Source organism: Rhinatrema bivittatum, chromosome 2 (assembly GCF_901001135.1).
Source record: "Rhinatrema bivittatum chromosome 2, aRhiBiv1.1, whole genome shotgun sequence".
NCBI classification, from domain to species: Eukaryota; Metazoa; Chordata; class Amphibia; order Gymnophiona; family Rhinatrematidae; genus Rhinatrema; species Rhinatrema bivittatum.
Window position 1 is genome coordinate 650872661 of NC_042616.1, and position 15559 is coordinate 650888219.

Consider the following 15559-nt stretch of genomic DNA (forward strand, 5'->3'; position numbering starts at 1 on the left):
GGTGCCTTACAGGTAACAGGTACTCACTCCTCGAGGGCCTGCTCTCCCTGCCTCGGTGCCTGCACTATCTTCTTCAACCTGGTGGAATCGCATGCCTACAGCAAACACCTAGTGAGTACTCTCTCAGTCTATCTCATCCACAGTACTACCTTGCTGGGAAACCTGCTTTGGAACCTTCCTATACCAATGGGGTGAGAAGGGCTCCCTCTGCCAAGGTTCCTGAGATTGCTACTACCAGACTGCCTCACTACTGCCACCTCTGGTGGTATACTTCAAGCTGTATAATAAAGAACTGTGTTTGTACGTTCTGAGTCTAGCCTAGTACTGTGGCTCCTCACGGGGCTCCTCCCTGTGGGCGTGGTCATCTGCCACAGTAACCAAGGATCCACCCAAACACCGCTTAACCATAACACCAACCTGCGGGCAGATTTTTTTTTTTTTTTTTTTTAAGATTTTTTTTTTTTGCGGGGGGGCCTCCGACTTAATATCGCTATGATATTAAGTCAGAAGGTGTAGAGAAAAGCAGTTTTTTCTGCTTTTCTGTACACTTGCCCAGTGCCAGCCGAAATTAACTCCTGCCTTTGAGCAGGCGTTAATTTCTGAGAGTAAAATCTGAAGCTTGGCAGCACATTTTACTTTCTGTATCGCGCGGGACTAACTAATAGGCTCATCAACATGCATTTGCAATTTGAGGGAGCTATTAGTTTCGGGGGGGGGGGGGGGGTGGACACACGTTTTCCACACGCTATTACGGTAATAATAGCGTGTGGAAAACGCGCGGCCAAACGGGAGCTAATGGTGTGCTCGGCCTGAGCGCACCGTACTGAATCGGCCTGTCTGAGAGCTTGCTGGGCAGACTGGATGGGCCATGATTTCCTTTTCTGCTGTCACTTCTATGTTTCTATGTATAATTGTCAGTTTTAGTCCCTAGCTAAGCTCAGTGTTTCCTGTTGCTAAGTGCCTGAGTAGCTGTTAATGCTTATAATCAAGTATTGTTAGTTTGTCCACAGTTGGCTTTTGCAGAGAGTACTGGCGGGCTGATGTCAGAGCAGCGGTATATATTCCATGTCATCAGCTTTGTTCCGTCTCCATCTGCTGGTAGAGATGCATAACCACTGGTTGTGGATTAACTTGTCTTCATTAGAGAAAAGGAAATTACCAGGTAAGTAGTAATTTCTCATTTTATTTCTAGAAGATTTATTGTTAACTGTTCCATTAGCAATGATAATTGCTGCAACAACCACATTAACAATTTTAAGTATCACAGTTTTTTTTATATAAGAGGAACACTTTTACTACTTAAATACTTGCAACTTCTCCTTCAGAATCGTTTAGGGAAAATGTGCTAACGAGAGAGCAATATTTTCTAATACATTACTTTCAAATCTAAACTTACTAAGAACAAGAATTTTTCTGTGTTGGAGGTCTGTGATGCTCTGTGGAGCACATGATAAATTTCAATTAAGTCTTACCACTTAGAATAAAGATGTATTCAAAAGCTAAAAACACATGTATAAGACGCCAATACAGGCTAACAAGCATATATCATAGTATAAAATTTTTTCATATGTATTCATATAAAAATGTACAACATATCTTCCAAAAATGTTTTGCACATTAAATCTCTCTCCAATAAAAACACAATCACACACATATGTACACACACATCCTGAAGTACCCCCACAAGCACATTTTGTTCTAGCCAGTAAGTTTTCTTTTCCATGCTCTGTAGAGCCCCACTGCCGGTCTTGGTTTCTGTCTATATGCATCTGTAGATCTCAGATCTCTGAATCATGCTGGTAGCTTCTTCTCGTAGTGTCTGTGAGTAGAGCTCACAGGCTGTTGTAATAAGCAGGGCTAAGCTTACTGCAGGTTTTACGTGCCATTGCCTTTATCTTCCCAAGCTTGCAAAACCCCTCCCTCCCCATGGGGAATCCCTGCTGGAGAACTTCTCCCAACAGGGCTATTCCCAATTGGTCTTTTTTTTTTACCAACATTTAATATTGATTCACTCCTTCGGTTACTGCTGATTGGTCCCTCCCCTGTCAATGAACGGACAGTCCCTTTTCAGAAGGCTATCAATGAAAAGGACCAATCAGGAGCAGCCCTGCTGGGAAGAGGTTCTCCGGCAGGGGTTTCCTGTGGGGAGGGAAGGTGGCAGTAGCAGGGTGTGATGGGAGGCATAATTTTCCTGAAGATGTACTTCCGCCCATTTCAAAAGATGGACTATTTCCTGCGATACTTACTGGCTCCTGGTGCCTTCTTGGCTATTGATGCATGCCACTATCATTGCAGCTTATTACATTCCTCAGAGCGCTTGACCCTGCCAGAAGTCAATGAATCACAAGCATGCCAACTGTACAGCACATGCTTCCAGATGATTGATACTCCAGAGAGACTTCTCTGCAGTCCAGCACCTCTGCGCCATCAACTCCTAACAGTGAGTCTCCCATCACTGGAAGCTAACATCCATCATGAGTACCAGTCATTCTGATGTTTGTAGGGAAATGTACTTCCTTAGATCATTTGCTTTCATCCACTATCACAATTTAGATGCTAGTCTTCACCAGTAACTGAAGCCACATCGAGAAATCCTGACTGTGGACTCCATCATGCCAGCAGTGTATGCTGAAGAGGACGCATATGCACCCTAGCACCCGGAACCACTTCTAGGATGGTTAGCATCAACTGAACACCTGCAGGTAAGACCATACCGCCAGGCGAATTGCTTCTGTCAATAGCCGCACCTGCACTATCCATTTCTGAATGTGGCCTCAGGCAGGAACACCTTGCCTAGCTTCATGTCGAAACGAATACCAAGACACTCCAGCATCTGAGATGGCTGTAACTTGCTCTTGGTCAAGTTCACCACACAACCTAGAAATTGCAGCAAGGAAACCACCTCTTGCACGGCTTGAAGACTCTCTCCATGCCCTTGGCCAAAATTATCCAAATATCTAGGTAGGGGTGACCAGAATACTATCTTGTCTCGACACTGTTGCTACCACCACCAGGACCTTGGAGAAAGTCCTGAGTGCGGAGGCCCATCCTAAAGGTAGCGCTCGACCACTGATAATGTCACCCCAAAACATCGAACTGCCAAGGCGATTATGCTCCAGCCAAATGGAAATATGTAGATATACCTCTGATAAGCCAGAGATACAAGAAACTCCCCAGACTGTATTGCCATTATCACTGAGCATAAGGTTTCCATGTGTAAACGAGCAAGGAAACCTCCTTCTTGAGCACAATGAAATAAATTAAATAACAGCCCGAACTTTCTTGTGACTTAAGCACTGGAACCACGCCGCCCAGCTGAGGGACTTCGACAATGTGACCTCCACTGCCAGCCTCCTTTACGAAGGGTCTCAGGGAGACGCCATGAAGTCATCCCGAGACGCAGAACTCCAGAGAATGGATTTTCCTTATCACCTGCAGAACCCACTGGTCTGATGTGATCTTGACCCACCCCCGATAAGAGAAGACTGGCAAACCTCTATCTCCAGTTTTAGGAGGTGGGTCGGCACACCTTCATTGAGAAGGTAAGGAAGCATCTTCACCCTAGCCTATGCTCCGTCTGGGCTACCTGAGCTGAAAGGAGACCTATTCAGAAGTCGAGCCCTACTCTCTCTGGAACATCAATCATCTGGAAGCATGTGCCGTACAGCTGACATGTTTACTCTTTAAGAAGGTATTTCTTTATAGGTTCGAAAATGTTAGAAACCACTAGCATGACCCCTCGCACCGAAAGAGCACAGCGCCTGCTTTAAATCCTCTGGTAAACGAGGAACTGTGGCCTCACCCTGCCTAATGGCATTTAATCTAACTCACTCCCAGAACAAAGAGTGATCCTTTAAGGACAATTTCATACGATTATACTTTGAAATTGTAGCAGCCAACCAATCAGCCACAGCTGACATGTGGCCACTAACATCAAAGCTACCTCTCTGGCAGAGAGACAGAGACCAAGGCGCAGCCCGCATCCGGCAAAAAGGCAGCAGCCGGTTCTATCACTGCCCTGGTATTCTAACCAATCTCATCGACTTCCTGAGATAGAAGCAAACAAGCGCGAGCCACCACCAAACAGGAGCAGCAAGAGGCTAACTGCAATTCATCGCCGCTGCCTCAAGGCCTGCATAAGGATAGCCTCAACTCTCCTATCCTGCACATCTCTGATGCTGCTCCCCGTTCTGCAGGAAGATCATCCACTTGGGAGACTGCACACCCCCATGCATCCACTTTTGGAAGACACAAAAGCTCTCTCTCACTGCCAGATCCAGAGGGTAATTCCTACCAAGGCTCATCCCCCTTTCACATTAGTTTCCAGAGTGCCCCATTCAAGGCCAATCAAGGCACTAAAACAGGAATCTTCTTTGGCTCAGACATGTAATAAACAGTGACCCATCTATATAACTCCAAACCTAGAAGAAGTTCTCTATCTTCCAGGGAGTAAGGGTCACCCTTGTCATCAGGACCAGAGGAGTCTCCATCAGTGGAACCTGCAGCAGGCCAGGACATACTCTGATGCTTATCTGCGGCACCAGACTTCTAGGTTTAGCCGGTTCCACCAAACATTAAGAGGGACTGCAGCCTTTGAAAAACTTCCAAAACCAGGGGGTATCGGAGAGGCATCCACTGAGAAATCTTCCCCTGTATGCTGCATCCTGCTGGGAAGGTCATGGCTCAGTCAAATTTGTGGGAGACAGCTCTCCCTGAACCTTCAAGCAGCGCTGATAAGATTAGAGGGGACACCCTACTATGCCTGAATATGGCAAGCAGTGCAAATCACAAGGCGCTTAGGATTCTTGCTACCGGTGCCAAGGATAAGACGTCCACTAGTAGTACACTTATAAAATGTCTGATAAATGTGTGTCCAACTGTGCATCCTGTATTAGGCAAGCCTGGACAGGACGTCCAAAAAAGGTCGCCCAAAAACTTAAGGCGCCCAAGTTTGGGACGCCTATATTTAAGGTAGGATGATCCTTAAGCGCATACATCTCTAGTAAAGAAGAGCTTAGCTGCTAGGATCCAAGGAACACACGAACTACGGATGCTCAAAATGTGGATACCCAAACCAAGCGGTCCAGAAGGATGCCCAACCTAGATGTGCTGGCGCAAACAGTCACTGTTTTGTGGCAGACCTACGCATAAGCAGGTACACGAATGCCGCCATGGCCTACCACGAGGCATCTCAGAACTGTCCGACAGCAGGGTCTAGCCAAAAGACTGCTCAACCCACCAAAACTGCCGCAAATCCCAAGCCTCTCACAGAGGCAGGAACAAATGTCAGATTGACACACCGAGGCTCAGAGACCAGACCATCCCTTTCACTTATGAAAATACTATTTATTATTATTATTATTTTTAATATCCCCTTAGCTGAGCTCAGCCCATTCCAGCCGCTGAGTACAGAGTTGGTCTCCGGCTACAGGGGGGAGGGGGACAAGAGAGGATTAATGCCTTCTCCACCGGGTTTGGCTTCCTGCACCCTCTAGCTTCTCAGCCGATTCTTTCCTGGCAGCTAAGTCCATGCCAAAAAAACGGCTACTGGACCAAAGAACTCGACTGAGGGAGGGATCATGAGATTATCACCTCAGGAGAACTGAACTGAGGGCGGAACTATAAGGTATCACCTCAGAGAAGCAGTGCGTGATTAATCTCATTCTTTTTTCCTTCTCTCTCTTTTTCCTTTATTTATTTATTTATTTATTTATTTATTTATTTATTGTTAAACAAGGAAACCCCAGTAAGGAGATGCATGTCCACTATTTGCTGGAGACGGAGAATACTGAACAGCTGATGTCAGAGTGGGAGTATATATACCTTGACATCAGCTTTGCTCCATTTCCATCTGCTTGTAGAGTACATAACCCACTGATTGTGGATTAACCTGTATGAATGCTAAGAAATCTTGATTTAAAATAAATGAATGTTTCTTTAACTTAAACCTCCTGATGGCTGGAGACATTTATTGCATCTGATTTTAACATGGTAACTTATGCAAGGAATAGTTAGATATTAATGAAACATAACATGATTACTAACTGCTTCTCTTGCAAAACATTAGGGTAATAAACAGGCATCATAGGGTAACAGAAAAGCCCGAAACATTGGGATGATGGGGAGAGTATAAAAAAAAACAAAAACCCACCTATAGTCTATAGAACTATTCAGAAGTATTGTAATATTAATTGTAAAGCCCCGATAGCGCAAACTATCTTAGCTAGAATTTCAGTTAAATACCAACAAAACCTGTCACTGGCATGTTGAGTTCATGAAACCAGCAGTCACATGGGACAGATGATGTCCAGTGAGAGACCAACACAACTGGATGATCCCAAGCAACTTGCAAGGAAAGGGAGGTGCTGAGCAATAAGTGGAAATTGTGAGCCTGAGTGTAGGTGGTTTTAGGAAACTCAGCCAGCTTTTTACACAAAGGAAGGTCATATGAGGTGAATGAATAGATGCACTTACAGTATTGTAACAGGCTTACACAGTCATATCCTTACAATATAGGAGGCCGTCTTCAAAAGCCATTTACCTGGATAAAAGGTCTTTTTGAAACCTGCCCAACTTGTATACAGGTGAAAGTACACAAGTAATGCCACCATGCACCTCTTTTTATCAACATTGTAGTGGAGGCATTTCCGGGGCAGGGTTAGGGCGGGGGGGGGGGGGGGTGCGCTAAGGGAGAGAAAACTATGCATATAGTTCAGAATTTCACAACCAGGCACGTAGGTTTGGCCAGAAAAAAAAAGTATCTGCACAAAAAGGTAGGCACAAATTTCTGTGGATGCTTCTCCCCCTCCCCCCAGCCAATTTTCAAAGGGAAAGCAGGCACATAAAACCGTCTTGGAGAAAAGGTGCAAAACCTGTGGTAAGAGTATTGGCAGACTTTTAACCTGTTTACACAGTTTTGAAAAACGTGCCCCCATAAAGTGCATCCTAACAATACAGTGGCTCATTTTCCAACAGCCTCCGTAGGTCTAAAGTCTGCAGAGACCTCATATCCTACAGATGACTTTAGACCAGATTTTAAAGGAGATCTATGGGCACAGATCTGGGCCATTCAGCATGCAGCCTTAAATGCAGAAAATTACACCTTCTTTAGACAAAATACTTCTACTATCCCTATAGTTTCTTCTTTATCCGTACAGAAGTGTCAATAATTTCAATCTCCCATCTACGTATAAAATCCCTCTGCAAAGAAGGAACATGCAATTTGCTCCTCCTGAAAAGGAGTCATAGCAGGTATGACAATTCATAGCAAAACCATGGGCCAAACAAACTGTGGCAGTTTCATGCCGCTGGCATCATAGCTGAGACAGTCTCATATATCAACATTTTAGAGGGCTGTTGATTTCATAAAAAGAAAAATAAAAAAAAATCCTTCCCTATGCTGGCTGTCCTTGCCAAAAAGTGAGTTCAAATTGATGAATTTCAAAGGAACTTCCATTTTGCAAAGAAGCCCTGGAGATAAACCTTTTAAAAAGAGTGCAACAGATTCATTCAGCTGCAATGAAGAGAAAGCCAGGAAGACCACTGCCAGGAACACTGTGGGCAGTAGAGGACAAAAACTACATCTTTATGGAGGCTTCAACAAGAAAAATGAAGGGGGGAGGGGGGTTCAAGGCGCCAGACCAAGCATTCGGCCATCAAAGAGCTACAAAACCTGACACATGTTTCATATCTGCTTCATGCCAAGGCTCTAAAAGCAAAGCCGGAATCATCGGTATCCTGCACTCCAGACATTTCTAGGATTTTATGGAAATGCCAGTCATCAGCTCCAAGCACGCCTGGGGTTCCACAACATGCACATCTTTAGCCACATTGGGGGGGCGGAAAATTATGCACGGAGATCGCATTTTCAAATTTGTGTGTGTTATTTCCATGCAAAATGTATCCTGAGAGGAAGCAGACACAAAGGTCTGCAGACACTTTGTTCCCGTGACAATTTTGAGAGAAAGGCCGCAGGCAGAAACGTGCTCGTGGACTTTAATCAAAATGCAGGCAGCTGGAACTTCATGGACACTGTTCCTGAGATCACCACATGAAAAAGGCATCACCACCTCACAAATAAAAAGATACTAACAAAAAGATTGCTTCTTGCTCAAGAAAAGGCAACGGGCTCACCCATACCAAAAACATTTGCTTTGCCTTTTAATGTTTCTGGCATTTGTATAAACTTTACAAATCTGGGCTTGGAACCTCCTAAAAAAAAAAAAAAAAAGCACCTCAAACTCAGCTGACTCAACAGATCAGTGGCTGTACTGAAATTCTGCCACCCAGGACGGGGGATTCAATTCCCAAGCCTGGCTGATGTTCCTTGGGAAGCCAGGGCTGGGTATGCTGGAAATATTGCAAAACTCTTTCACTTTTAGATCTTTAAAACTATTTGAGTTCCATAAGTTTGTGAAACCTCTACACTCCAGGGCCAAGCTAGGCCATATTTAATTGGGGGATTTTTTTTCTTTTTTTGCAGCAGGCTTCAACAACTCGTCACCTACCTGCAAAAAACCTGAGACCAACAGGTTTAGCACCACTCACATTAAAAACTGCCCTGGGAAGCTGGGTTCCAGACAAATGCAAAAAGGTGCAAAAACTGATCAGAAGATACCACGGGTATTAGGTCAGTAATAGAAAGTTCAGACAATGTAAGTACTGTGTGCCCAAAAACTTACCCATTAATGGAATAGAAAGTCTTTTCATACTCCTCATCAGGAAGGTTTAATCTGAAAAATAAAATGCAAAAAGACTGCATCCATGAAACATACACGTGAAATGCTTACTTTGTGGCACAGAGGCTGTGAGCTACAGAGATAATACAATTATCTTTTGGAGTTAAAGGACCAAATGTTTTATTGATAGCAAGTATCACTGTGTGCTGCAAAGAACAAAGAATAATAGTGGCAACTAAAACCATCCAGTATTTATTCCAATGTATCCTTTCTTGCTAATTTAGTATTTTAATTCATATTCCCCCATTCAGACACTTCAAAGCGTAGTGTATTCAGGTACTATAGGTATTTCCCTGTCCCCTGTCAATGTTAGTGGTTCATTCGCAAAGCCGCTTCAGGCCATTTACCACATACCAAACAGCTTAATGTGGGGATAATGTGAGATAGTTCAAATATGTGTTAATCTGGCCCCAAATACCAACCATATTTAAATGAGATTATTAGCATGCAAATACATGCCAATAGCTCCTAAACAATGAAAATCAAATAATGCAGCCAGCCGAAAAAATTGCAAACTGTTACTTGATTTGAAGTTAGCTACAACTCAAGAGCTGTAGCTATCTTCCCCCAGGAGCATAAGAAAATTATTCCTTACCTGCTAATTTTCGTTCCTGTAGAACCACGGATCAGTGCAGACCATGGGTTATATCCCCATTCCAGCAGATGGAGACATAAGAAAAACTTGTGAGGCGCTCGGAATTACCCATGAGCACCTTCTGCGTCCCATCAGTATTAAGAATATCAAAGCAGAACAAAAAACTCAGAACTAACTGATGAATAGATCAAGCAAAAAACTCCCAACCAAATAGGGAACTATATACAAGTTGCCGATAAGGCATATAGTGTCTGTAGCCCAAAACTTGCAAATGCAAATCTCGAAGCCTTCGAGAAAAATCTTGCAACCTCTATATACCACCAAAGAGCAGGCTAACTGTGCTGAGGAAAAGCAAGATATTGGACAGAAATGTGCTATCGAAGAGCGTGGGTGGGTGTCTGGACTGATCCGTGGTACTACAGGAACGAAAATTAGCAGGTAATGAATAATTTTCTTTTCCCTGTACGTACCTGGATCAGTCCAGACCATGGGATGTACCAAAGCTTCCCTACATAGGGTGGGTCCTCGATAGCCCTGCTCGAATGACTTGGTCACCAAACGAACCCAACCCCGGAGGTCTTAGATTAAGATAATGACACGCAAAAGTATGTAGTGACTTCCATGTAGCCGCACTGCAAATTTCTTGAGGAGATACTGACTGACATTCCGCCCAAGAAGTCGCCTGAGAAGGAGAGAATGCGCTTTAATACCATCTGGAGGGGGGATTACCTGATCCGATATACGAGGCAACAATGGCTTCCTTCAACCAGTGAGCAATAGTAGTCTGAGGCCTGTTGACCTTTCTTGGGGCCACTCCAGAGAACAAACAAATGGCCTGAAAGACGGAAATCGTTAGTGACATCCAGGTAACGAAGGAGCGCTCACTTAACATCGAGCCGCCGCAGTTCCCTGGAGTCCTCCTCTTGAAAGGTTGGAAGCTCCACCGACTGACTGAGGTGAAACGAGGATACCACCTTCGGGAGGAAAGATGGGACTGTGGTCAGAGTGACACCCGAATCTGTGAAGCACAGATAGGGTTCCCTACAAGACAAAGCTTTCAGTTCCGATATTCTGTGAGCTGAAGAAATGGACACGAGGAACACAGTCTTCAGAGTTAAATCCTTGAGCGTAGAATGCTTCAGCGGCTCAAAAGGTGGACCACCCAAAGCCCGTAGTACCAAATTCAAATTCCACAAAGGACACAGGGCACGGACAGGAGGTCTCAGGTGTTTGACACCTTTCAAAAAGCAGGCAATGTCCGGATGTGATGCTAGAGGTATTCCATTGAAACGCCCAATGAGTGAACCAAGGGCTGCTACCTGAACCCGAAGAGTATTGTAGGCCAAACCCTTGCCGAGCCAACTCTGCAGGAAAGAGAGAATCTGAGCCACAGACGCACAATGAGGAGCAATTGCCCTGGAGACACACCAGGAATCAAAAACCTTCCATATTCGTATATAAGAAATGGAGGTGGAAGTCTTCCTGGCCTGCAAAAGCGTGAATATGACTTCCTCTGGATAGTCTCTTTTTTTTCAGCCTTCTCCTCTCAAAAGCTAGGCCGCAAAACAGAAGCAATGTCTGGTCGAAAAATATGGGACCCTGATGAAGGAGACGAGGAAGATGTCCCAGACGAAGAGGACCGTCCACCACTAGATTCACCAGATCTGCAAACCACGGCCTTCTTGGCCACCAGAATCAACTCTCCGCAGTGAACTTCTATTCTCCGTAGAACCTTTCCCACCAGAGACCATGGGGGAAACACGTACAGCAGAACGTAGTGAGGCCAGGACAGTACCAGAGCATCCACCCCTTCTGCTCCGTGTTCCCGTCTGCGACTGAAAACGCGGGGTGCCTTTGCATTCCTTAGAGTGGCCATCAAGTCGAGGTGGGGAGACCCCCACCTCCCGATTAGAAGTGACATTGCTTCTCCGGATAGTTCCCACTCTCCGGGATCCGTCTGCCAGCTTAAGAAATCCGCTTGAACATTGTCTAGTCCCGCTATGTGAGAAGCCGCCAGACACAAAAGCCCTGGCTCAGTTTCTTTTTTTTTTTTACATAGGGCTGAGGAATGGCGCCTCTTAGCACACAGAACCCCGAGGAATGGCGCCTCTCAGGTCAGTCAGCCTTAGGGTAGGGGAAGTGGCTGGACCACCAGCTTACACCTCTAGAGCCAGGAATGAAGGAAAAAATAACCTTAAAAGAAAACAAAAACCTACCTTAGAAAGAATACAAGCTTATTCTCAAGGCAGCAATACATGCAAGCTGCAAGGCAGGCAAACTTAAGACCCTCTTCTCAGTTTCCTGACAGACTAAAAACTTACAATTTTATTTTTTTTTTAAACTTGATCCATTCAAAGAAAAAAAACACTATGAGAGGAAAGGGAATAAACAAAAAATATTCTACAAATTTTCCTTAAAGATTTGAAAATTTAAGTGAGAACCGCAGGTTCAAACTGCCTTCATCTGCTGGAGACAGAAGAATACTGATGGGACGCAGAGGGTGCTCATGGGTAATTCCGAGCGCCTCACAAGTTTTTCTTCTGTCTCCATCTGCTGGAATGGGGATATAACCCATGGTCTGGACTGATTCGGGTACCTACAGGGAACGGGATGTTAACACACATCCTAATTGTCCTGGGGCCTTGTCCTAAAGGGGCTGCAAGTCAACCAGCCCCAAAATAATGAGAAATCCCCAGGGATTTGCAGAGAGACCCCTGTCACCACCCGTGGAGGCAGCTGAAAATATAAAAATACATTTTGGGCAATATTACAGCCCAGCGCAAGCCCCATCCCTAAACTCTTCAATAAAAATAAAAAAAAAATCTAGTCCCCAAAGCCAAGGACCCCAACGTCTACCCTACTCCTCCTTCCAAATCCCCCCCTTACTTACAATTCTAGTCACAGTGGTCCAATAGGGGCCCAGAGCACCACCAAGACTTTGGGCCCAGCAGCAGCCATTTTTCAAAATAGCGCTGGCCAGCTGTGCCCAGCCTTTGCCCTATTAGCTAGAATAAATTTGCCTTCCATCTAGTGGCTGGTGCTAACAAAAGACAAAGGGACAAATATGTAACAATTAGAACAACTAGAACAAGGGGGGAAGCTGACAGTCTCTCAGCAGTTCATGGTTCCAATAAAAGCAAAAGTTGTCCAAGTGCCTATAAGTAATGAATCACCTGAGCTAAAGAATTACGAATTATCCCTATCAATTGAAAAGCAGGTTGTTAATACAAACAAAAAACACACTTTGAAATGTCTGAATGCCAATGCCAGAAGTCTAAGAAGATGGAAGAATTAGAGTGTATAGCAGTGAATGATGAGATAGACATAATTGGCATCTCAGAGACCTGGTGGAAGGAGGATAATCAATGAGACAGTGCTATATCAGGGTACAAATTATACTGCATTGATAGGGAGGATCAACATGGTGGGGGTGTAGCACTTTATGTCCGGGAGGGTATAGGTTCCAACAGGATAAAGATGATAAAATGACGTAGAATCTATATGGGTAGAAATTCCTTGTGTGTTGGGTAAGAGTATAGTGATAAGAGTACACTACCGTCCACCTGGCCAAAATGATCAGACAGATGAAGAAATGCTGAGGGAAATCAGGGAAGTTAACCAATTTGGCAGTGCAGTAATAATGGGAGATTTCAATTACTGCAATATTGACTGGGTAAATGTAATATCAGGACATGCTAGAGACAAAGTTCCTGGATAGAATAAACGACTGCTGCATGGAGCAATTGGTTCAGGAAACAAAAAAGAGAGGGATGTTAGATTTAATTCTTAGTGGAAAACAGGATTTGGTGAGAGAGGTAACTGTGCTGAGGCCACTTGGCAACAGTGATCATAACATGATCAAATTTGAACTGATGACCGAAGGGGTACAATATATAAATCTACAGCTCTAACATTACATTTTCAAAAGAGAAACTTTGATAAAATGAGGAAAATATTTAGAAAAAATTGAAAAGTGCAGCTGCAAAAGTTAAGTGTACAACAAGCATGGACATGATTTAAAAATACAATCTTAGAAGCACAGTCCAGATGTAATCTACGCATGAAGAAAGGTGGAAGGAAGGCAAAACAATTACTGACATGGTTAAAAAGTGAAGTGAAAGAGGCTATTTTAGCCAAAAAACATCCTTCAAAACTTGGAAGAAGGATCCATCTAAAGAAAACAGGAAAAAGCATAAGCACTGACAAGTTAAGTGTAAAACATTGATAAGGCAGGCTAACTGAGAATTTGAAATGAAGTTATCCGTAGAGGCAAAAACTCATAATAAAAACTTTTTAAAATATATCCGATGCAAAAACCTATGAGGGAGTCGGTTGGACCATTAGATGACAGATGGGAATATAAGGCCATTGCAGAAAGACTAAATGACATCTTTACTAATAAGGATTTTGGGGAGATATTGGTTCCAGAGATGGTTTTCAAGGGTAATGATTCAGAGGAACTGAACCAAATCACTGTGAACCTGGAAGATGTAGTAGGCCAGACTGACAAACTAAGGAGTACCAAATCACCTGGACTAGAAGGTATGCACCCCAGAGTTCTGAAGGAACTAAAAAATGAAATTTCAGATCTATCAGTTAAAATTTGTAACCTATCATTGAAATCATCCATGGTACCTGAAGACTGGAGAGTGGCCAATATAACCCCAATATTTAAAAAGTGCTCCAGGGACGATCCGGGAAACTATAGACGAGTCAGTCCTTCAGTGCCAGAAAAAGTAGTGGAAACTATTCTAAAGATCAAAATCACAGAGAATATTGAAAGACATGGTTTAATGGAACAGTCAGCATGGATTTACCCAAGTCTTGCCTCACAAATCTGATTCATTTTTTTGAAGGCGTTAATAAATGTGGATAAAGGTGAACTGGTAGATGCAGTGTAATTGGATTTTCAGAAGGCGTTTGACAAAGTCCCTAATGAGAGGCTTCTAAGAAAACTAAAAAGTCATGGGATAGGAAGCGATGTCCTTTCGTGGATTACAAATTGGTTAAAAAACAGGAAACAGAGAGTAGGATTAAATGGTCAATTTTTCTCAGTGGAAATGGGTAAACAGTGGAGTGCCTCAGAGATCTGTACTTGGACCAGTGCTTTTCATTATATTTATAGATGATCTAGAAAGGAATATAATGAGTGAGGTAATCAAATTTGCAGATGATATAAAATTAGTCAGAGTAGTTAAATCACAAGCGAATTGTGATAAATTCCAGGAGGACCTTGCGAGATTGGAAGACTGGATTCCAAATGGCAGATGAAATTTAATGTGGACAAGTGCAAGATGATGCATATAGGAAAAAATAACCAATGCTGTTTACAGGATATTAGGTGCCAATATTAGGAGCTGCCACCAAGGAAAAAGATCTAGGTGTCATAGTATATTATTAGGAAAGGAATGATGAATAAAACAGAAAATTTCATCATGCTTCTGTAACACTCCATGGTGAGACGGCACCTCCAGTACTGTGTACAATTCTGGTCGTCGCACATCTCAAAAAATATACAGTTGCACTGGAGAAGTTACGGAGAAGGGCAACCAAAATGATAAAGAGGATGGAACAGCTCCCCTATGAGGAAAGGCTAAATAAGTTAGGGCTGTTCAGCTTGGAGAAGAGAAGGCTGAGAGGGGATATGATAGAGGTCTTTAAAATCATGAGAGGTCTAGAACAGGTAAATGTGCATCAGTTATTTACTCTTTCAGATAATAGAAGGGCTAGGGGGCACTCCATGAAGTTACCATGTAGCACCTTTAAAACTAATTGGAGAAAATTCTCACACTCAATGCACAATTAAGGTCTGGAATTTGTTGCCAGAGGATGTGGTTAGTGCAGTTAGTGTAACTGAGTTTAAAAAAGGTTTGGAGAAGTTCTTGGAGAAGTCCATTAACTGCTATTGATAAGCTAACTTAGGGAATAGCCACTGCTAGTACTGACATCAATAGCATGGCACCTACTTCGTGATTGGGTACTTGCCAGGTACTTGTAGCCTGGATTGGCCACTGTTGGAAACAGGATGCTGGGCTTGATGGACACTTGGTCTGACCCAGTATGGCAATTACATGTGTCCCTATGTTAGCACAGGCTGGGGCTGGACTAAGATCCTGCATCTTGCTTTTGCTGTCCATCTCTAGTACTAAAATTTCTTCCACTCCTTGGATTAATTACCAAAGTAATGATCCCTTTTATACCGCTCCCAGTGATATTTCTTCCACAT

The 15559-nt window shown here is 43.6% G+C and overlaps 1 protein-coding gene across 2 annotated transcripts in view; it reads right to left on the minus strand.

The window, feature by feature from the left end:
- The window catches only part of GGH (gamma-glutamyl hydrolase), a 71672-nt gene that overhangs the window by 51171 nt on the left and 4942 nt on the right, over window positions 1-15559 (minus strand). For both annotated transcript variants that reach the window (XM_029591379.1, XM_029591378.1), the window contains exon 3: window positions 8682-8732. In XM_029591379.1, the coding sequence (XP_029447239.1) occupies window positions 8682-8732 (51 nt within the window). The remainder of the gene's footprint in view (window positions 1-8681; window positions 8733-15559) is intronic.